At 36.2% G+C, this 22,754-nt stretch overlaps 1 protein-coding gene across 6 annotated transcripts in view; it reads left to right on the forward strand.

The window, feature by feature from the left end:
* Nucleotides 1–22,754, forward strand: part of TTC7B (tetratricopeptide repeat domain 7B) — a 137,702-nt gene that overhangs the window by 57,947 nt on the left and 57,001 nt on the right. For all 6 annotated transcript variants that reach the window (XR_009818939.1, XM_061998365.1, XM_061998368.1 and 3 more), the window contains 6 exons: nt 3,708–3,791; nt 5,081–5,185; nt 6,513–6,630; nt 6,802–6,859; nt 11,686–11,758; nt 13,086–13,246. Coding sequence is in view for 5 of the 6 variants with exons in the window: in XM_061998365.1 (XP_061854349.1) it covers nt 3,708–3,791; nt 5,081–5,185; nt 6,513–6,630; nt 6,802–6,859; nt 11,686–11,758; nt 13,086–13,246 (599 nt within the window). In the remaining variant the exon portion in view is untranslated. The remainder of the gene's footprint in view (nt 1–3,707; nt 3,792–5,080; nt 5,186–6,512; nt 6,631–6,801; nt 6,860–11,685; nt 11,759–13,085; nt 13,247–22,754) is intronic.

Raw genomic sequence — 22,754 nt, forward strand, 5'->3', positions numbered from 1 at the left:
AGATCTTAGTAAAGTTTTCTGCACCAAAAGCGCTGTCAAGCATTGGAACAGACTACCCAGAGAGATGATTGAGTCACCGTCCCTGAAGGTGGCATTTAGGGACATGGCTTAGTGGTGGACTTGGCAGTGCCAGGTTAACATTTGGTCTCAATTGTCTTAAAGGTCTTTTCCAATCAAAATGATTCTGTGATATACAGCTGCAGCAGCAGCTTATCAGGAAGTGGTTAGAATATCTCACTTGTTCAGTTCTTGTCATCCAAAACACAGTGGAAAAAATAGACTTTTAAGGAGCTCTTATAGTTTAGTGAGTAGTTAGAAGACATCTGCCCTCAAACCCTGTAGTCATAGCTTGAAACTGTCATAATTTAAAGTATTTCAATAAACACAGAATTGGAAATGTAAAAACATTCTGTAAAGTTATGTAACAGGCATATAATTTTTTTGCTAGCTTCATTCTCTTGTGAGCTAATTATGATTTCTCTGGTTGAGCTGTAGCTTCAAATCAGAAAGCACTGTTATTTAAACTGTGGAAATGGTCTTTCCCCACCAGTTCAAATATCTTGTTATCGTCTGGTTTAGCTGTAGCTGATTGCTGACAGAAGTAGTTAGTTGTGATATAAGAATATTAAATGATCAAAAATCTGTCTCATCTGTGTTAAATCTGTTCTAATGCTGAGTCATATTCTTAACTGAAAAGGTCTCATTTCTTCATGTAGTTTGTATACAACAAGCTTTCCATTTCTTATGTCATCTTCAACTAGATCAAAGAACTTTATACTGTCATCTTCTTCCTAAACAAAAGTACTCTGACTGTCATCAAACTAGTTTTTAAGCTTTGTAGGATATGACATATTGAGCTTATCAATGACCTAGTAGATTTTTTTCTTCCCACATCAGAAATTTTCTTAGATACTTATCTTTCAACTCTCTGTCTTTGAGAATGTTGTGTTCTTTCAGGAGATCATAGTGCTAAGCAACAATTCAGTAACGCGTTCAACATTACCTGTCCATTTAGTGATTTGTGATTATTTAAAAGGCTATACCAACAGTTGCATTTCCTGTTCCCAGATGATATATTGTGCTGATTGTGTTTTAAATTAGTTAAGTAACTTGCTATTATCCTGAAAGTTAAGTTTTCCAGGATACTGTTACTTGTTACACATTTCTCATTTATTCTTTTCTCATTGATTTCTTGATGGAGCCAGATGTTCTTTGAAGTTACTTGTTATAAATTGGTTCTTGCAAACCAATTAATGAGATATTCTTGTTTTTGTATAGATCACGTACACATATATGCACAAATACCACCCTCACACGTGCTGACCACCAATTCTGTGATGCAAAGAAAAAAAAACCCCATGTTACTTGTCACATTTCATACTGAATGACATGAAATAAATAGAACTTGAAGTCAAGGAAAAAGAACACTAAATAGATAATTAGTATGTTGAAACTCAAGACTTTTATAATAATATACAGTTGTGTCCTATGTCATAGAATCATAGAACTTTGTGTTCCAGCTTCATCCTGTTACCGCTTGTCCTGTTGATGGCTACAATAGAAAAAAGGGATGTCCCAACCTCCTGACACCCAACCTTTAGATATTTATAAATGTTAATAAGATCTCCCCTCAATCTCCTCTTCTCCAGACTAAACAGCCCCAGTTCCCGCAGCCTTTCCTCGTATGAAAGATGTTTCAGTCCCCTGATCACCTTGGTGGCCCTGCGCTGGACTCTCTCCAGCACTTCCCTGTCCCTCTTGAGCTGAGGAGCCCAGAACTGGACACAGGACTCCAGATGAGGCCTCACCAGGGCAGAGTAGAAGGGGAGAAGAACCTCCCTCGACCTGCTGGCCACACTCTTCTTGATGCATCCCAGGATGCCATTGGCCTTCTTGGCCATGAGGGCACATTGCTGGCTCATATTTAGTTTATTATCAGTCAGGACTCCCAGGTCTCTCTCTGCAGAGCTGCTCTTCAGCAGTTTGACCCCCAGCCTGTGCTGGTGCATGGGGTTGTTCCTTCCCACAGTGCAGGACTCTGCACTTGTCCTTGTTGAACCTCATGAGGTTCCTCTCTGCCCAACTCTCCAGCCAGTCGAGAACCCACTGAATGGCAGCACAGCCTCTGGGGAATCAGCCAGTCCTCCCAGTTTGGTGTCATCAGGGAACTTGCTGAGGGTACACTCTGTCCCCTCATCCAGGTCATTGATGAAGATATTGAACAAGACTGGCCCCAGAACCCATCCCTGTGGAACTCCACTGGCCACAGGCCTCCAACTTGATTCTGTGCCATTGATCACCACCCTCTGGGCTCTGTCATTCAGCCAGCTCCATAGTTACAATGTCTCTATAGTTACAAAATTATAAACCCCTAAAGTATCAACTTCTTCAACTTCTTTATTTTCTTTTTATTTTTATTTATTTTTATTTTCGGTGGGGGAAGAGAAAGAACAATTTAGCAACTTTTGTTTTCTGCCAAGTTCATATTGGGAGAGTGGAGGAGGAGGAGAAGTATCCAAGTTAGTAGAAGACATAGAATCATAGACTCAATCACGCATAACCAGGTTTTTTTGTTTTTGATGTGATCTTTTTGCTTGCACTGTTGGAAAGAAAGTGCAATGGGAAAATAAATCCTGCACTGGTTTTCTTAATAGACATTTATTAATTGCTACACCTAAAATCCAATAATGAACTCTCAACAACAGTGTGAGAAAATTTGTGTTAAGAAACTTCATTTCTTTATAATCATTTAGTAAAATTCAGTTTTGCTATAGTCTTGATAATTGAATATTATATAGTAAGAAACATTCTAGCATTCATTATTTAGAAGTAGCAAATAATACTTTTTTTTTTTTTCCATCCTCAGTGCTGTTCTTTGCTCCACGTTCTGTTAAAGTGTGGGAACATTCTACACACTTGGCTGTGCTTTCTGTAGTGTTATAGCTAAGTTTGAAAAGTGAAAAGTAATTCATAATATTATGCCTTAGCATATACATTGTACTTTATCAGAGCAGAAAAGCTGCTTCATGTAATTTGACTGCAGACTGGGAAGTTAATTGCTAAATCAGTTTAATCCAGTAAAGTTTTGCACCTTTTGACTCTCTGAAGCCAGTCTGATTGGTAAAAATGAGCATAGCCAAATTAAATAATTCTTATTGATGACAGCAGATATTAAACCTTCAAAATGAGCATATAATGTTAATTTAATATATTTAATCTCAATATAGTAATAATAAATTTCCTTTTGGCATTCAGTTAAGTTGAAAATATTAAAATAGAAATAATACTGTCAGGTGAAATGCACACACATACCCCCTTTTAAGTGTCACTGATAATGACTTGTGGTGCTATTGCTTGTTAAGTATTCACAATTTAGGAAGAGTGTGTATACAATTTTCCTTTTCACTTAAGAGTTAACTCCTGGCTTTTGCAGCTTGTACCTTCAGTAAGCTGATACTTATCAGTTCTTCTTTCAGACTAACTGGGACACTAGCAGCAGGAGTATTTAAACAATATAATAAATGGTAAATCAGTTTTCTGGGTTTTTTTCTATATAGAATCTGTCAACTTTTTTCACTTATTTGAAAGATTTAAATTTTTAGTTACATGTATTTTATGTTTGAGTCTATAAGAAATTTTTGTTACTTTTGTATCTTAATAGTTGAAGAATGTGTCCTTAAATAACAATTTTTCCCCCTCCAAACTAGTGTTTAGAAAGAGCCATGAAGTTTGCATTTGAGGAGTTTCATCTCTGGTATCAATTTGCATTGTCTTTGATGGCAGCAGGAAAAGTAAGTCTTTTTTTTTTTAAGTAACTCTATTGGTGACATTTGGTAACGACATTAGGCACTTCCATAATTTTCATCTGTAATGGTTTTGAAAAGGATTTTAGTCCTTAACTCAAATCAACTTAAGTACACTGGACTCCTGAATTTATGCCTAGTGCTGTAAAAAGGGTGTTGTTATATCAGTAGTTTAGAACTTTGGGAGACTGAAGGATGATGATAAGAACTATCTTGCCAATGAACTTAAGCTAGGCTAATGGAATGTAGTGAATTATACCAGATCATATTATCTAGCAGCAACTTGTTTAAGTGCTCTTTTGATGGGGAAATTTTCCTGTGTGGCCTGATCTATGTGGACTTGCTTTGGCAGGAGGTTGGACTAGATGATCTCTAAAGGTCTCTTCCGACTCCTACCATTTTGTGATTCTATGAAAATAACTCTGACTTATGATGCTCTTGCTTTTTTTTTAATTTAGGAATTTGTGACTCTGTCTTTTTGATATTACTTTCTTCTTTCTTTGAGATTAATTGCACAGAATACACAAAGTGAAATTAATTAAAAAAAATTATATAACCTAAGAACTTATGTTATCAAATGCAGCCTTATATTTTCAGTTCTTTTTGCTTTTCTGTGTTATATTGTGGAAAAATCATTATGTAATGTGAATAATACTAATTTTCTAAAAGTTCTTTTTCAATGAGAGTAATTTGTTTACCATCAGTATTGAGGAAAGGAATGATTTGTATTTTCTTCAGGAACTATTTTTAGAAACACATTGATTCTGAAGAGACTTGATTCTACTTCCTGTTCTCTGTTTACCTTATTTTCTATACTGTGATTGGATGGAGGCAAATAAATTTTAAAAAGCAGTGTCTGTCTGTTATACAATCTTATATGAGAGCTATTCCTAAGTGCTGTTGTAACTCCCAAAGAACAATTAAAAAAAAGTTATCCGAGGACTCTGTCCTGTTCCTGCGTTTTTGTGCCTGGATGAAATGCTGTGAGCCTACAGGCCTAGCAAAGTCTTAGATGCCTCTGAAAACTCTTTTCTGAGTTATGTACCATTGGAAATACGTTCTGAACAAGTGTTTCACTGTACAAACTTCGTGATAATTCATAGGGGTTAAATAACAGCAGCAATGCTTGAACTTCTGTGATGAGTTGTGACAAGTTGTCGACAAAATGTTTGGTAATGTCTCCTTTGCATGGGGAAAAATAAATTATGGAAATAGGAATCTGCTGTCTGTGAAACATATTTATGCTTTTAGTAATTTCAATTCAAAATGTTTTTAAGTCTGCTCGAGCTGTTAAAGTCCTGAAGGAATGTATACGTTTGAAACCAGATGATGCAACTATTCCACTCCTTGCTGCAAAGCTCTGTATGGGATCTCTCCACTGGGTAAGCTTTGTCACTGTGCTTTCAATGAGAGCTCTGCTGAAATGCAAAATAACCTTGGTTTAGAGATGTAATAGATGCTTTTGCACAGTGACTACATGCATTTAGTCATCTCTTAAAATGATAGTGTAGATATTTGTATATAGATACCTATATGTACATGTACATCCCTGTTTGCATGGCCAATAAAAAAAAAAATATTTGACAGCAATGGTTATGTTTATCAGAATACAGTATTTTAACGTTGATCTAAGAGGTAAATATATATTAGAAATTGAAACATTGTTTGCATACAGAGATTAAAAATGCAACTGGGACTTCTCTTTTCTCTGTGCAAGAAGAAAATAACTGTGTTGGAAGATAATGAGACAAATCTCTTGTACTAAAGAGGCTCTTCTAGTGATACTATGTTTGCAGGTAGGGGTTTATGAATTCTTAGTAGGGACAATGTTTTTTTAAAAAGTGTTACTTGAGCTGTATTTTAGATTATCTTGAAATTGGTGTACTTGTACCAAAAATTAAAGATGATTGAAGATCATCATGCAAGACACGTGTAATTTTTAGAAGAATGAATATAGTTTTAAAAGTAGTAGAAGGAAAAGGTTACAATCAGAGATTGAAACAATCAGTGCAGTGGCAGAAATATAACTTGCTGAGGCTGACAAAAATTCAATCTTAATAATTAATATAGATCCTAGTTCTGTAAGTTGTTCCCTATAGATTGAATCCATACGGAGTAGATTATGGTACTTAGCATTTACATTGACTCGAATGGATTCATATGCAGTTAAGCCTTACTCTTTTACATGTTTATTTATGATATTGCATGCATTCAGCATCACTGTATGTGATGCAGACTTCTACATGGCTGTACTTTTTTTTGCACAACTGGAGTCATAGTTCTTGCAATTGATTTTCTTAAAGAAATGGTTCATGGGGCAAGGACTCTATTTATGAAATGTAAAAACAGTGGATGGGATATATGGACTAGAAATGCCTTTTTAAAAACACAACAAAACAACAAAAAAAACCCAACAAACCAAAGCCAAGCAAAAAAGGCAAAACCACAGGATGTTTAGCATTATCTGTGTGCTATGTGCCAGTTTCTTTCAACCATAGAAATAGGTTCGTCAGCTTGAAAAATGTGTTCTTTACTCAGTATTTAGCAGGAAAGCTAGGTCTAAGGAAAAACAATATAGCCCATAAAAGCAATCATAGCTGAGGTTTCAAAAGACTCAGCGTGCGTAATGCACATGCTGTGCTTTCTTTTCATTGTAATGTGAGCTTTAGCTAGTTTTAGACTTACATGGATGTTTTATAATATTTACAGTTGGAAGAAGCTGAAAGATTTGCCAAAACAGTTGTTGATCTTGGGGATAAAACATCAGAGTTCAAAGCAAAAGGCTACTTGGCACTGGGATTGACTTACAGTCTGCAGGCTACTGATGGTAAGATAAGAATAAACATTCACATTTAAAAAATAATACCTAGCAGAATGCTAGACTTAAGATTAAAGCTTCTATGTGCAACCACTTTTTTAGTCAATGTATTAAAACTTCTTCAATGAGCATGTAGAACAAAATATCTAGCATATTACTGATTAAATATATCCTTTTTAGCATCGTTGCGAGGGATGCAAGAGGTCTTGCAGAGGAAAGCTCTTCTTGCATTTCAGAGGTGAGTGGGTGTTAATCTTTTCGTTTCATTCTGCTCTATGTGGTGAAAGGTTTTATTATGTGTTAAAAAGACAGACTTGTAAAAGATTATGTAATGAGAATTTCACCTCTGGGAGTCTCCCTTCATGAGTACAGGAGTATCTCTTTAGCATTTTCTTCATCATTTCTGTCAAACGTCTAAATTGATTTCTAAGGATTAACTTTAATTTTAAAGGCATTTATGTTTCTCTGTTTTATAAAATATTTGCTCAAAAGAGTATTCTATTCCAATCTAGAAGAGAAAATCATATGATGCAAGGTTTCAAGCCATGGTTCAATGCGATAGTGTTTCTAGAAGATCTGGATGCTGATCAGATTGTATAGCAGGCTTTTGCAATTAACCTCTGTAGAAATTGAGGCCCTACTGCTGTGGATGAGGGCTTGTCATGATTTAACCTCAGCCAGTAAGTAGTCATCGCTCAGCTGCTTACTCCCCCCACCCCAGTGTGATGGGGAGAAGAATCAGGAAAAAGAGTAAAACTTGTGGATTGAAGTAAGACCAGTTTTCTAACAAAAATTAAATAAACTATAGTAATAACAAAAATAAATAATGAAGAAAAGGAAAAAAAAAAAAAAAAGACAAAAACCTACAAAACCAAGTGATGCCCAAAGCAGTTGCTCACTACCCTACTGACTGATGTCCCTTCGGGCTAACTCCCCCAGTTTCTATACTTGGCAGGATATCCTGTGGTATGGAATATACTTTCGGCTAGTTGGGGTCCGCCGTCCTGGCCATACTCTCTCCCAGCTTCTTGTGCACCTCCAGTCTGCTTGCTGACAAGTCAGAGTGAGAAGCAGAAAATACCTTGATGCTGAGCCAGCACTGCTCAGCAATACCCAAAACATCCTTATGTTATCAATGCTGGTTTTAAAACAAATACAAAATAAAACTCGTACCAGCTACTAGGAAGAAAATTAATTCTGTCCTAGCTGAAACCAGGGCAGAGGTGAAATGCAGGGAGTGACATAGTGACCTAGGGGGAAATTAAAAAAATAGATCTGGTTTAACAGTGTAGACAGTGATAGTGCAAATACCCCATCTTCACCATGCCTTATGCAAAAGTAGTACTGTTGGGGGTGACAGTAGTTCATTCTCAAGGGTTCGATTCTGCAAAGAAAATGACAACAAACAGGTCTATGAGAAAATCTCTGCCCTGACTGTAGAAGAAATAAATCTTGATGGAGAACAAGAGGAGACAGACCTAGCAGAAGTGCTGCAGCATAGTCTTGTATTTATTTACCCTTGAAAACAAGCTTTGGTAAGATGAGCCTGAATGCTTCAGGGAAACTGATTTGTGCATTAATGTGAATATGAACTCTTTGACTTTTTGATAATTTTGTATCTGAGGTGTTCAGGTTGAAAAAAATGTTTTGCAGATAACCTTAGGATGATACTCTAATGTATTGATCTTTTGTTTTTCTGTCTTAATTATTCCTCTGTATGTAAATGTGTTTTAACATGTCTTTGCTTCTCTGTTCCTTCATAGTTTCAATAGTTTCATTATTACTTCAGCGTTGGTTCTTCATGTTGAAACTGAACTGTCTGCTTAGTGGTTTATACCTCTGTTCCTCACACATCACCGACATAATCATCACTTTCAAAAATAATGTGCTAACCATTTCTCATCATTTCTAATCATTCACTACTTCTGAGGTTCTAGTAGTGAATTGCTTTGTTCTGAGGATTCTTTGAAACAGCAAGGGCTGAAGCTAATGCATTCCAGTTCAGTGCCTGCTGACTCTACCTCCAAGTTTAGCATAGTGATTCCCAAAATTTTGAGTGTTGTTCCCTGCTGTCAATCTGCCTGGAAATTGTCCATTTTCTGGGGGCTGAGACTGTGTAGCACTTGAACCACCTGTAAATATGAGCATGATTTTATAGGTACCATACTGATTATTGTGGTAGTATTTTATTAGATTGCTCTAAAAAAAAGAATATGGGATTTGAGTTAGAGGGAGAATAAACAGTACACACTAGGTTAGGAGAACTGTTTTTCAAATAATATGCATCTCATGACTGCAGAGTTACTCTTTCACACTCTCTGTTCATATAATGTTGCTTGGTTGTGTGTTATGTCATCTTTCACCCAGGACCTTTTCTGTTTCATTCTCTACAGTTCAGCAGTAAGTCATGATACTTTCTTAACTGTTCAGTTTCAAGGGCTTTGTGTTTCCTATGCATCTTTCTGATGCTTTGGAGTTCCTTTGTTCTTTTCTTTTCATTTTCCCTTTTTTTTCCCCAGTTAATACCACCTCTTAGAAACTGTGTTTTGTATTTTTAAGTACATATTCCAGGGTATTGATGTTAATTTATGCATTCATCCTTTCTGCTGTCCTTTCTTAGAATTAACATGTACATAGGCTTTTAATTAAGGTATATTTCAGAGATTTTAATAATGTGCAGTGTGTATGTTTCAAAAAGTTACTAATAACTTTAAGTTACTAATATGGCTGTTAGTGATATTGCTGATATGAGCAACTCGAACTACAGACAGAATCTTGAATAGAATAGCTGGAAAAGAAGAAAAAGCAAGAAGGAACAGGAAGAAACCTCCTCTTCCAGCATCTTCTTAAAAAGTGATCGTGGAGGCATCTAATTGGGTCAGCCCCAGAAGTGGGTCTGGCTCAGAGCTGGGGAGAGTTTTGAGCAACTTCTTGTAGGATCCATTTTTACAGCCCCTTCCCATTACCAAAAATTGCTCCACACAAAATCATGACACATAGGTATAAGATGTCACTGAAAATTTGTTACCATAGAGCGTATGATATGCTCAGCATACCAGAGTCATACCCACTTTCTCTCCACACTTCTTAAATTCTCTGTTTATCTGTTACACAATTTATAAAACAAGCAGCTGTACTGGACTTAGTATTTTGATATATGCCAAGGTTTGGAGGTTTTTTTAAATCACTTATGTAGAGAAGCAACTACTGAAGAAATAAAGGTCTTGAAGAAATACAGTTATGTTTTGGACTGTTGCCTATTCTAGATTTCAAGGCTACCAGCTTGTTATAGTGGCTATTTGAGAAGGTGCTTCTTGCTGTCTTCACACAGTGCTGTGGAGGTGTTTCACTAGCTTTTTTTAAAAAATTTTTGGAAGACTTTCAGTGCTTTTCCTTGAGTTGATGTGAACTGAAGTTTCACAGAACTCACCAAATGGTTGATAGATAATAACAAATTTATTCTTTCGCTATCTGAAGCTGGTGTGACTGAAGAAGTACTCTCTAAGTTAAAATTTCTTGTTCTCATTTAGTCTTGCTTAATTTGTGAACTTAGATTTTTAAAAAGATTGGTCCTGGACCATGTTAGGCTTTACGTTTTACTCTAATCTCTAATTTAGAGGGAAAGTTAACAAAATATGAAACTACCTTCTAATAAATTACTTTGATATGTGTTGGATGTAGTTGCTAAACTGTCTCATTGGTCTTGGGAAGACAGAAATGCATGTAGGAAGCAGAAGGTTCCCTATAAGGTTGTAATGGCTTAAAGGTCAATTTTGTTCCTCCCTCCTAATGGAGAGGACCATTAGATGTTCTGAAGATGATTATTACACATCCTACTTTTAAATAAGATTCTATTAAAAGAATGCAATAAGTAAAGTTTAAAAAACATGGTTCCAAGGCTTGCTGCTCACTATTTACTACACATCATTTTAGTGTACAGCTGTACTTTTTTTTTTGTCTTTACACTCAAGCATTTTCCCCCCAGAAAATCTTATCTTGCAGCAAATAGATAGTATTGCAGGAGAAAGCAGTAGAGTGTATTACAAGAACATCTTCTGTAGGAGAAGAGTCAAAATGAGTAAGGCAGAGTATGTGCATTTGTCCAAAATGTTAAAAACAAACAAAATTTTAAAAAAGTATGGAAAAATGTTACTTATTTGGTTTAGTAATTTGGATTACTTGCAACAGCAGTAGTTACAAATATTTTGAAAGTGAATAATCACAGAATACTGCAGCCATTGGGCAGCTCAACATTTTTGTGGACAAAAGCTGCAATTATAAAAAGGTCGTCAGCATAAACTTCTTCATTTGAACTTCAAAGGTTCACGTTGAGTCAGATCTTATACTGCCTTTTACTATAATGCTGTGATAAAGCAGCTGTCTAGCCTAGATTTCTTTGGCATAGCAAGATGCTCTAACTTAATCTCACAGCCAAGAAGTAACTAGTTTCCTACGAGTCTTAATGTGCTGGAGTGAAAAAGTGCTTAAACTTTGTGCCTCTGAAGAATGAAGAATATGCTGATCTACTTTGCTGCCACTCTTCCTCTTTGAGTTATATGCTTCAGAACCATCCAGGTCAAGACCAGTGCAATTGCTTGTGTACTTCTCATGCAGGTGACTTAATTCTTCTTTTTGAAGTCATGTTGTTGTAGTGGAATCTTTGCTCAGGTTTTTTTTTTCCATTTTCTGTAAAAGAACTCTGCTTAATGAATTTTTCTTAAAACTGTTCTTAGATAATGACATCTAGTGTTTTTTTAGGAGTATATTTTAATTGAAGAATCATTTTCTGTTGTTCATTTTTAAGATGTATACTGAAGTTACGTAAGTAGGTTTTATTAAAAATAACTCTTTAATGTCTCAAATTGCTTCCTTTAAATCAAGGAGCATTGAGAAGCATGAGAAAAGGCACGGGAATTAATATCATTTACATCAAAATAGGAGCATTGTGTATAATGAAGGAATCGGGATCTGCATGCTTGAATATATATGCATTTGTATGTATGTCTGACCTGTATTAATAGGGGAAAAAGTCACCATTTTTTGTTTTGTTTCTTTGTTTTTAAGGGCTCACAGTTTGTCTCCAACAGATCATCTTGCAGCATTTTACTTGGCATTGCAGCTTGCCATATCCAGACAGGTTAGTAGTGTGTCAAAAGTGCAGCCTTATACTATCATATGAAGATTAGAATTTGTATTATTGGTGGATACATATGACAATTTCTTTAATAAAACGTGGTTTTTCATGTGCATGTATGCATATATATGGAAAAAAGCCCTGAAATGTTCTTTGTGAACACCTTCAGTCTTATTCACTTCTCTAGAGTTCTGCCACAGAATTTCCAGGTCTAGGATCAGAAATAAGATGTTATTCATTCAATTTATTTGTTTTAGCATTTATGTAGCTGAATGGAGAAGAAAAAAAAAAAGTAAATTTTTACCCTCTTTTTTACCTTTTATGTGTAATGTCTTCTCAGACTGTTTACCAGTAGAGTTGGACTCTTGAATCTAGTCTTTAATGATCTTGACAGTGCTGAAGACTCATGTACCTGCTAAGATCGCTGCCTTTTTTTGAATGTTTGTGGGATATTTGGTTATTGTGAACCAAATTACAAAACTGCCTTTAAGAAAACTGAAAATGTTATAAAGCTATAAAAGAGATTAGAGCTCAATCCAACTTGCACAGCTGTTATGTTTAAGGGATATAGGATTCTACCATATATCAGGTGAATTTGGATAATGTGTTGCTTTGTGTATGTCATGGTAAGCCTTTTCCAGTGTCATGTTTATTTTGAGGAAGTAGTTTTGAGCACGGTAGTTTACATACCTGACGTAACTACTTTTCATTGCTAATGAGTAGCAGAGGCATTGGACTATATCACAGAGTGGGATGGATTGTCAATTTAATAGCACAAAATATTTTTCAGTAGCAAGCTGCTTCTGTATTCCAAACTTCTCGTGTTGCCTAATTGAATTTCCTAGTTTTCACACTTGATGTACCTATTTTGAGTAAAAGCACATGCAGCTGAAGAGATGATGAAATTTTACTTGAGGAATAGTTACTGTTCAGTCTATTTGTATATTTTAGTTAATGTATTAAAATTAAAGAAGTTTCCAAATCATATGGAAGTCTAGATGATCTCTAAAGGTCCCTTCCAACCCCTACCATTCTATACCATTCTGTGATAACCAATACTTGAAAAAGAATAGTGAGTAGCAAGTGAAGGAAACTGCCTTGTTAAAACGTGCATCTTATTTTCAAGAGTTTTAGTATCTATTTTTTACTGCTCACTATAGAGCATCAGGTCCATTTATACTTCCAAGAAGTGTCTTACAAGAGTATAAAGCTAAACTCTGTAGTGTCCAGATGAATATTTTGAAAATGTTGTGAAAGTTTCATCAAGTAAAAGTCAATAGTTCTAATAGTGGTGCTTTCTTGTTTCTGCCTTTTTTTTTTTCCACATTAGATACCAGAAGCTTTGGGTTATGTTCGTCAGGCTCTGCAGCTACAAGGAGATGATGCCAACTCTCTCCATCTCCTTGCACTCTTACTATCAGCCCAGAAACACTATCATGATGCTTTGAATATCATAGATATGGCCTTGAGTGAATATCCAGAAAATTTTATGTGAGTGAATCTCATGTTTGCCTTCTACACTTTCTCTCATATTTATTTTTCTTAGATTCTCATCTCATTCATTTCAACAAGTGATGGATTTGAAGATTGATCTGTCTTTTTTTTTTTCTCAAAAGTCTTCCAACGTGGCCATATAATACAAGTCTGATTTTTATTAAAAGCTGTATAAATAGTGATTAAGGATTTGATTTTTTGAAGGGAGACTAGAGCTGTATAGTTTTTCCACAAACTGTTTCTATTATTTCTCCCTGTTGCACACGTCGGAGTATTTTCTGTCTTCTGTTTTTATGCAGTATTCTAAGAAGGATAAACAAGAATTTACGATTAGCTAGGATGGATTTATCCCATCCTACAGATAACTCTATGCGTATTATATGGAATCTGTTCCTAAAATACATCATAACATAGAATCTCCTCTTTTGCCTGTGTGATAACCAGTCATCTGAAGTTGGCTGATAGATAAGTAAACAAGTGAACAGGGAAGAAGCACATTGGGTAGATGTTCTCTTGTTTAAGAGAGATGTCACTCTTTGTGTTTGTTCTTCATGTTAAGTATATCTTAAAATATATCTTCTGTACTTTTGTAAGATGTATTTGAAAATTTATTTTCTTACGAAAACCTAATGAAGGGGTTTACAGTGAAATATCTTAGGGACTGCTTTCCTTGACTTCTGATGTTCCATTCTAGTGCTTTGCCTATGGTCACTAAGATTGTAATCCACAGTATTACAAATATCCAAAATGCTTATTTAGACAATTGTTTTATATATCTCCATCTTAATTTTTAAATGACTGGCTTGCTATATAGATTGTTACTATGTCAACATACCAGAAAAGTATTATTTCTTTAAGGATTATTAGTTTGAAAATAGAGATTATATTGTTTTTCCTTCCTGTCCTTTGGTGTTCCAGGCCTCAATTTGGCTGTCTATATAAGCTGCTGTTGCTCTTTTTCTCCTAAATCTGACCAGGACCTCCACTGATATCACCTCTCCTCTGAACTTCTGTGGCTTGTCGCCAATTTTGTGCAACTACTTTTGTGGCCTTTTACTGTTTTCACTTCCTACTTTATCCTCACACCTTGTCTCTTTTCTTGTTAGGGTTTCCACACATGCATTCATGACTTCATAACTGTCTAGCAGTTCCTCTCCCAAATCTGCCCATACTTTCCTCAGGTCTTACCTGGCAGTAAGTCATGTCTTGAGAAGCAATATAAGCATCAGCTACCTAATTTTATACCCTATTATTGTTATAAACAAATATGTTCAAAGCACCATAATCTGTCATCTTCTGTCTGTTCTTGTTTCATCTTGTGCCATTTAGCAGCAATGTAAATAACAAAAAAGAAGCTGCTCTGTCTCTCAGGGTAATAACAGTCTAGCTGTATTTCCAAAACTCCAGGTTTCCATATTATAAGACACAAGAGATCATTCAGTAAAATATCTAAAGTTACTCCTGTGCACATGCAAAAGGTATTTATAGGTTTTTCAAGTTAGACCTGTCCATAGTTGTTTATAACTGCATCTTTTGGTTAAACATGTTGCCTGAGTTGTTTTAAAAAGGACTGATCTTTCTATTAATATATGTATGTATATTAATTAGATGAATTGTGATTCTAAGTCATTAGTCTTGTTGTGTAATACAAACACCGTGGTAATATAGTGTACTGTGTTACAGTCTGCTGGTACACATCAGGCAGTTTGAGAGGAATATCTCAGCAGTAGTAATCTCTATCAGATGTAGCAACAATTACTCAAAAAGCCAAGGTGAAACACAGCTATATGTATCTCTAGACAGTTTTTTAGTCTCAGGCTTAGCACTGTCAAGTTACTTGTTCCCATGGAAGTCAAGGATATGACTGAGAATGTTTGTGTGCTTTGTGCTATTTATGCTGACAGCCAGACACACACATCTGGTCAATACTATAAATTTGCATTGATTCCTTCATGTAACAGGGCTATTTTTACAAGGATTTATCAGCAAAATCACCAATTTACAATCTATTCTTGCACACTATATCTGGTATTCTTGAAATGCTTGACAATGTGTATATGAATATACAGAAAAATGTCACTGATTCCATTTTCTTATTCTGCAACTTCTGTAAACAATACAATCTCATGGTACTTGCGGACTAGAAAAACAACCTCTTGTGTTCCTCTTGAGGCTTGCTAATTTTGAGATATTCTGAAACATTTGATTATTTGCCTATGTTACTTTATTGGCTTTTGCAAACTCTGCAAGTATTATCATGTTTTATGTTTTATCTTTCAATTGTATCTGCAATCCCAGCACGGTAAATAGTACAAGAGTTTTCTTGGTATTCTGTGAATTTCAGTTATCTCAGCCTTACACAAAATGATACTTCGGTGGCTTTGCAACATAATAATATCTGTACTTGGAAATAAAACATAGGGCTTGTGACGTACATTACTTCTTATTTCTTTTGTTGTAATTCTTAACCACATTCTTCTGTGGGCTGTAATTGCATTGCTTCACTGAATGCTCTCCTGCCCTGTTTACAACTGTATATTCTTTTGGTTTGCTTTTCTTTGAAAAAAATATAAATTTTCTTAAGTTTTTAATACTACATCTTTGTGTAATGCTAGAGGTTGCAACGAAGTCATAGAATGCACTGCATCATAGTGAAAGGTGGATACTTTCTAGCACTCTTCTGTTGGGATCAATTAGTAAATATGTTGTCTGTCAGTTTTTAACATTTAGATCTGATGCATTCCGTGGTGGTTTATCCTTGGCTGGGTGCCAGGTGCACACCAAGTCATAATATCACTCCCACTCCAAAACTAGACAAGAGAGAGAGAAATATAACGAGAGGTTTGTGAGTCGAGATAAGAACAGGGAGATCACTCAGCAATTACTGTCACAGGCAAAACAGACTCAGGGGAGAAAATGGTCTGATTTATTAATAAACTAAAGAACCAGGGAGATGGGAAATAAAACCGAACCTTAAAACACCTCCCTCCTCCAGGACTCTCCTTTCTTCCCCTCCAGCAGCGCAGGGGATGGGGAAGAGGAGTTGTGGTCAGTTCATCACAGGTGGACTTCACCGCTGCTCCTTCTCAAGGGGAGGCCTCCTCACACTTCCCACTGCTACAGTGTGGGGTCTCTCCCATGGGAGGCAGTCCTTTACTAACTTTTCCAGCGTGGGTCCTTCCCATGGGCTGCAGTTCCTCATGAACTGCTCCAGCATGGGGCCTCCCATCGAGGCAGCTCCTCACACCCTGCCCCAACGTGAGTCATCCACCAGGAGAACAGTCCTTCAGGTACCGACTGCTCCAGCCTGAGTCCCTCACAGGATCACAAGTCCTGACAGCAAATCTGCTCTGGTGTGGGCTCCTCTCTCCCCACAGGCTCCCAGGTCCTGCTGGGAACTTGCTCCAGGGTGAGCTTCCCACAGAGTCACAGCCTCCTTCAGACATCCACCCGGTCTGGCGTGGGCTCCTCCACGGGCTATGAGTGGATCTCTGTTTCCTGATGGCCTCCATTGACTGCAGGGGCTCAGCTATCTCACCATGGGCTGTACCACAAGTCACAGGGAGCAATACAATCAATCTACTTTTAAATACTAGCTACCCTCTGAAGCCTCATGAAATCTAAGAGTGCTTTAATCCAGGGACAAAAAAGTCTCTAGATAAGCGATTACTGAAGAAATTAAGATTACTGAAAAAATTGTGAATACTTTGCTTTGGTGAGATAAGTGAGAGTAAGGTGCCAAAAGCAAAAATCTTAATCTCAATTAGGTCTTACTGCATTTTAAATTAATCTGTAGTTACACTGATTTTAGCTCACCTTTCGTTAAACAACTTGTCCTTATGGTAGAAATGTGAACTCCAGGGCTTCTCCAGCTCGGCAAGGTTTGAACCCACAGACGGTGCAGCTCGGATTCCTAACCATCAAACTATGCAGGAGACTGGGCAAGATGACCCATTTCTCCTCTTCAAACCAAAGCAGGGCCATGTTGTCATGAATACAAAAAGAGCAGGCAGGAAGGAACCTCAATGTATCCTAAATTACCAGAGTACTTAACTGTGAGGGAGGTTTGAGGTCTTAGCTGCTTACACTTTCCTTGAATTTTATTTATTTTAATCCAATGATTGCCTGCTCTCAATGTATAGGAGTCCCAGAGGTGTGCATTACATTTTAAAGTAGTATTCAAAGTGATGCAAGGTAATGATGGCCGTGTTGCACTTGCTCCTGTTGGGTTTGTATATCTTGTGCTAGATATAGTACAGTAAAATGTGCCATTGCCTGAGGAACCTTATTTACAAACTTCTTTCTGTGATTCTTTCTGATCTTTTTGTCTGCTGCTTACAAGGAATCTGTATCTTAGTGCTCTATTGAATTATATGAATGATATGAAGTCTCAAAACAAGTCTTCTCTTTCTACTTCATGGTTAGTCAAAAGTAGATTCCTAGTTAAGGGAAACAGAGTTAGGTTTCGTAATCTTATCTGATTGGGATTCCCTCATTATTTCAAGTGTTGAAGCACTTAAAGATAAGTATAGTGCCTGACATTAGTGTAATTAGGCAAAATAAATAATATTAATTGGTAATCTTATGCTGAAAATTGAAGTGCAAAGGATAGCAGCTGACAAGCTTTTAAAGTAGCAGTAAAAGAGAACAGCAGATGGGATATCTGAGGAGTGCAAGCAAGTTATTTTAATGTTAAGAGCGCTCAAAAAGGAAAGACATATGGTAACAGGTTTGAAGACAACTGAAGACTAAGTTCACAGTTTAAACATTTACATTTGTTGACGTGTGATAGGTTTGTTTTTCTTTTTTCTTGCAAGAATATTTCACAGAAACATCAGGACAATATGTTACTCCCCTGAAAACTACTAAATCCTTTCTTTCTTGACACTCAAGGGCTCTTTTGAGCTACAGTACATCTCCCAGAATCTCAGAGCATTGTAACATCCTTCTTAGTCCACTGATTAACAAACTTGTTTCCTTCTGAGAACTGTCTGAGTGGGCACAACAGAAGGGCTGGTTGGTACATGTAATGTATGATGATACATACACACTAGCGTTTTGTGGGACAGGACTGTATTTTTTCAATTAGAGGAAATAGCTTATGCTTTTCTGTTTTCGCAAGGCTGATTGTAGTTGCAGTACAGTGTATGGTGCTGGTGGAACTTGCTCTTTTTTTTATTCCTTGATAAGCAGAGCACTGGGAATTATTTTAGGAATAGTTGTAATATTCTCTTAGAGAATGGTCCATTAAAAAAGACAGACTTGATAGGTAGATATTACTTTATGTAACAAATTCGTTGTTGGCCTCAGGGTCTTATCCTTGAATTATGTTTGCTAGGCTGTAGATTCTTCTTTGAAACTTGATTGAAAGAATCTCAGTTTGAGTCGTGAGCTGGCGCCACAGGGTATTCAAGGCAGGAAGATAAAAAGTTTTCAAGTATAACTAATTTGTTCTGGCTTTAGTCAGAAACTATCTTCATTATAGTTTACAGATTTACGTTTTCATAAGAACATTGAGCTCATAAGATGGAATACAATATACATAAACTCGATTGAAAGTCAGAGGACTGACTGCTGCTTTTCCCTTCAAAGAAGCAGTGCTACTATTTTGTGAATAAATATGTGGGGAATAATATTTAAAAGGGTGTAGTGAAGGCCATCCAATGCACACCAAAGGATACCTATTCATGGTTTCCACAAAATCGTGTGATTTTTGTGGTTTGAGGGCTGGTTTTCTTCCATCTTTTAGTTGCTTGTGAGTAGGGCTTCAAATAGCAATCTGAACTGCCTAATTACACTGGTTTGCTTCATCAATGTCTCTATGCATAAATAGGCTTCCCACTATTGGATCTGTGCAACCAAAGATGGATGAGATTCCCCTTGTGATTAATACTGTCAATATAGAAATCTTTCACGTGTCCTAAATCACTTGGAACAGGTTTCACATCTTTTGGTTATGTTTGGTGATCATTTGAGAAACAGTTTAGGAGACTTTTTTTTTTAAGTTAAATGATTTTCTGGGAATCCAGTGATTCAATCAATTGGATTTTCCAAAGGAACTGGATTGATAGATTAAAAAAGCCCTAAACTTAAGTAGACTTTGCAAATAGTTGTGCCTCTTCTCATTAATTGTATCTTCTTAGCTTGAAAATGCAGCTTGGATAATCGAGATTCATTTCTGACTATTGACACTTTGAACAAAAATGAGAAGCAGATGTGATTAATTTGGCAATAGGAAACTGGCTTCATGATAAGGAGAGAGAAGTTGATTGGGTAGCAGTGTCAGAGAAATTCAAAAGAAATAGCCAGGAAATAAGATTAATTTGTTCAGTCATGCAAAAAGTTATTTCAAGGTACTTACAAATGATGGTTTTTTCATGTTTAGTAGTGAACCATTTATATTTATATCTTTGCTGATAATAAAACTTTCCTTGAATACTCAAGATGGAATAGACTGACCGTGCAAGGATACACTTTGTGATTGCAGTAGACAACTATTGGAATTTCTTTCTGTACATTGTTTATCATGATGATAGAAATGATGCACTTAAAATCACTAAAAGTGTAAGTAAATCCTTTATAAAACTATACATATTTCATGTTGTTTCTGATTTATATTGGCATTCTCCCTGTAGGTTAAAATTTTGCAATTGTTATTTTTAAAGTGTTATTTTTTTGTTTTGATGATCATACAGATGTTTTGGAGTTGAGTAATTTGAATCATAGAATTGTTTCAGCTGGAAGACACCATTAAGATCAAGTCCAGCCTTTGTCCCAGCCCTATCAACTAGACCATTTCCCTAAACTACAACATCCACCCGTCTCTTAAATACCTCCAGGGACGGTGACTCCAGCACCTCCCTGGGCAGCCCGTTCCAGTGCCTGACAGTAAAGTGCCTGTCAGTAAAGAAATTCCTCCTCACATCCAGCCTGAACCTCCCCTGGTGCAACTTGAGGCCATTTCCTCTTGTTCTACTGCTTGTTACTAGGGCAAAGGGATGAACCTGCACCTCGCTACAACTTCCTTTCAGGTAGTAAAGGTACAACTGTCAAAACTGGATACTCAAAGTAACAGAGTTTGAAGCCAAGAGGATCAATTTTTAAAACCTCTGACCCTTCCATAAATCAGAAATTTCTAAATTTGCTTTAGTTTATGTTTAATAGAGACTTAGCTAAATCATACCTTCCACAGGATATCTGATCTTGAACATGTTCAATCTTCATGAACATATTTGTGTTTGTGAAGAACAGTTCAAAAACTGGAAAAATCATTGCAGCATGTGGTAGTTTGTTTCAGTGTTTCAGTTGCACTCTTCATTAGGACTGTATTTTTGTTCTTAATTTGAATTGATCCATTATTTGTTGGTAGCCATTTTCTTTTCATATCACTCTTTAGTGAGCACTCAGTAATACTGATGACTTCATGCTAGGTCACCTCTAAATGTCCTTTCTGGTAAGAATGTACCATACTTTCTGGCAGTAGGGCACATTCTCTAGCCTTGGAGTAATCTGTTGCACTGTTGAACTGTAGCCAGTTTTCATCACATGTAAACAAGAGCTGCACAACAGGTTTATCATTTATATGGATGCAATTTTATTTATCATTTTATTCAGAAAATCACCTGCATCCATGTATGGGAAAGGATTGTGTGAATTATTTTGAGTGTAATTGCTTCATTGGATGCTTATATTCAGTTACTTGTTTGCTGACGTTCTTACTTGCTTCTTGGTCAGTTATTTCTATGATGCATTTCCACGTTACAGTGCAAAGACTGTGTTAGTTCCTATAACTATGTACTGTGTTTGTAAAAGATCCACCATGAAAGCTATAAAGCTATGTCACTGAACAAATTGTTTGGAAAGTTTCCTACTATGCTGTTATGAGGATATTTTCATTAGGAGAGTGTATTACATTAAAATTGGAGTCCCGTTGAATTCAAGTGGAATTCCCAAGTGAAGGGTCTTAAAGCAGTCAGCCCTACCCCCTCCTTTTAGAAGAAGCTGCATACTTGCAGACAGTAAATGGTTGTCAAATTCTGGACTGTGAATGAAGTAAATGCTGGGAATTCTAGGATTTTCTTTTAATTTTAACCTTTTTCTTCTAAACCATTTATTTATGAGTAATTCCAAGGCTATCAGAAAGGCATTTGCTGATAGTATGTGCTGACCAAGAGAAACTGAATTGGCTAAGATTTGACTTCCTCCTATTTCTTAACGTCTTCTATGTTTCCTGTAACAGTCATGGGAAATTTTTCCTGTATATGTAGTTGTTAAGTGCACAAAGTGACTTGCTAACACTTTATTTAGAGAAGATGAGTAGATTTAGATTCTATAGATTAATATTTGTTCAAACATAATTTTATGCGTTCTGTGTGCTGCTTTCCCACGTCAGCTACTCTGTGGGGTCTGTCGGTTAACCCGATTTCATTTATACAAGCGATTGACACTATGACAGTTTATCACAGAAATGAGATGCAACTGTATGAAGAATACATATGAGTGTAAGTTTTACATCAACTTGGTGGGGGTTTTTTTCCTTAAATTCAGGTCATATGAAAAGAAGCCTAAATTGTCTGTTTAAAAAACCCCACCTTCTAGTGTTACAATCTGCATCACCCTTTTTGTGATGTTTTTTAAAATAAAGAATTATTATCAAACTAGTTACTCTAAGATTTCTCAAGTCATACAACTTAGACTTGTTCTGTGGTTCTTTTTTTTTTTTTTAACATAGTGCCTAGGTTTAAAACCATAACAACTTCTGGATTTTCCAAGAATTCCAGGATTTGGAGTTGTGAGATATATCAAATGAACACTTAAATGTGAGTAAATATTATGTAACTACACAGAACGGTTTTTGTCTTCTTTTAAGCTTCTTTTAGTAGTAGACTATCTATCCAAGTTTATTATATATAGAGTTTATTATTATATTGAAGCTATTGTAGAAATTGATGTGGTTATCAGAGAAACCATGCTATTGTTTGCCACTTTCTGTGTGGCTTCTTTGTTGGTCATTACCATATGTACAGGACTCCAGGTATATTAATTACTTTGCCACCATTTTTTTTAATAATTGATTATCATGTAAAAATACTGTTGGCTGAACTTAGAAATGCAAACTGTTAAATTACTTTAAAAGTTGTCTTAAAACTTACTAAGTTTATTCAAGGCAGGTTAAACATTTCTTTGAGGGACAACCTGTGCAACCTGATCTAGGTGGACTTGTTTCAGCAGGGGGGGCAGACTAGATGATCTCTAAATGTTGCATCCAAACCCTACCATTCTGTGATTCTATGACGTTAGGGAGATTCTCTATTACCAATTTATTGAGTGACACTCTGCTCTAGTAGGCAGATCTGGTGGAAAAATAGTAGCTAGCATGTCACATTTGCCAAATTTAAAGAAAGAGTTAGGGAATGAAGGGCAAGTTTTTTCCATGTGGTAGCCTGTTGAAAACAGGTATCGAACAATGACTGATCCAAGCTGGTATGCACATATGGTGCACAAC

This window comes from Colius striatus, chromosome 6, assembly GCF_028858725.1.
Source record: "Colius striatus isolate bColStr4 chromosome 6, bColStr4.1.hap1, whole genome shotgun sequence".
NCBI classification, from domain to species: domain Eukaryota; kingdom Metazoa; phylum Chordata; class Aves; order Coliiformes; family Coliidae; genus Colius; species Colius striatus.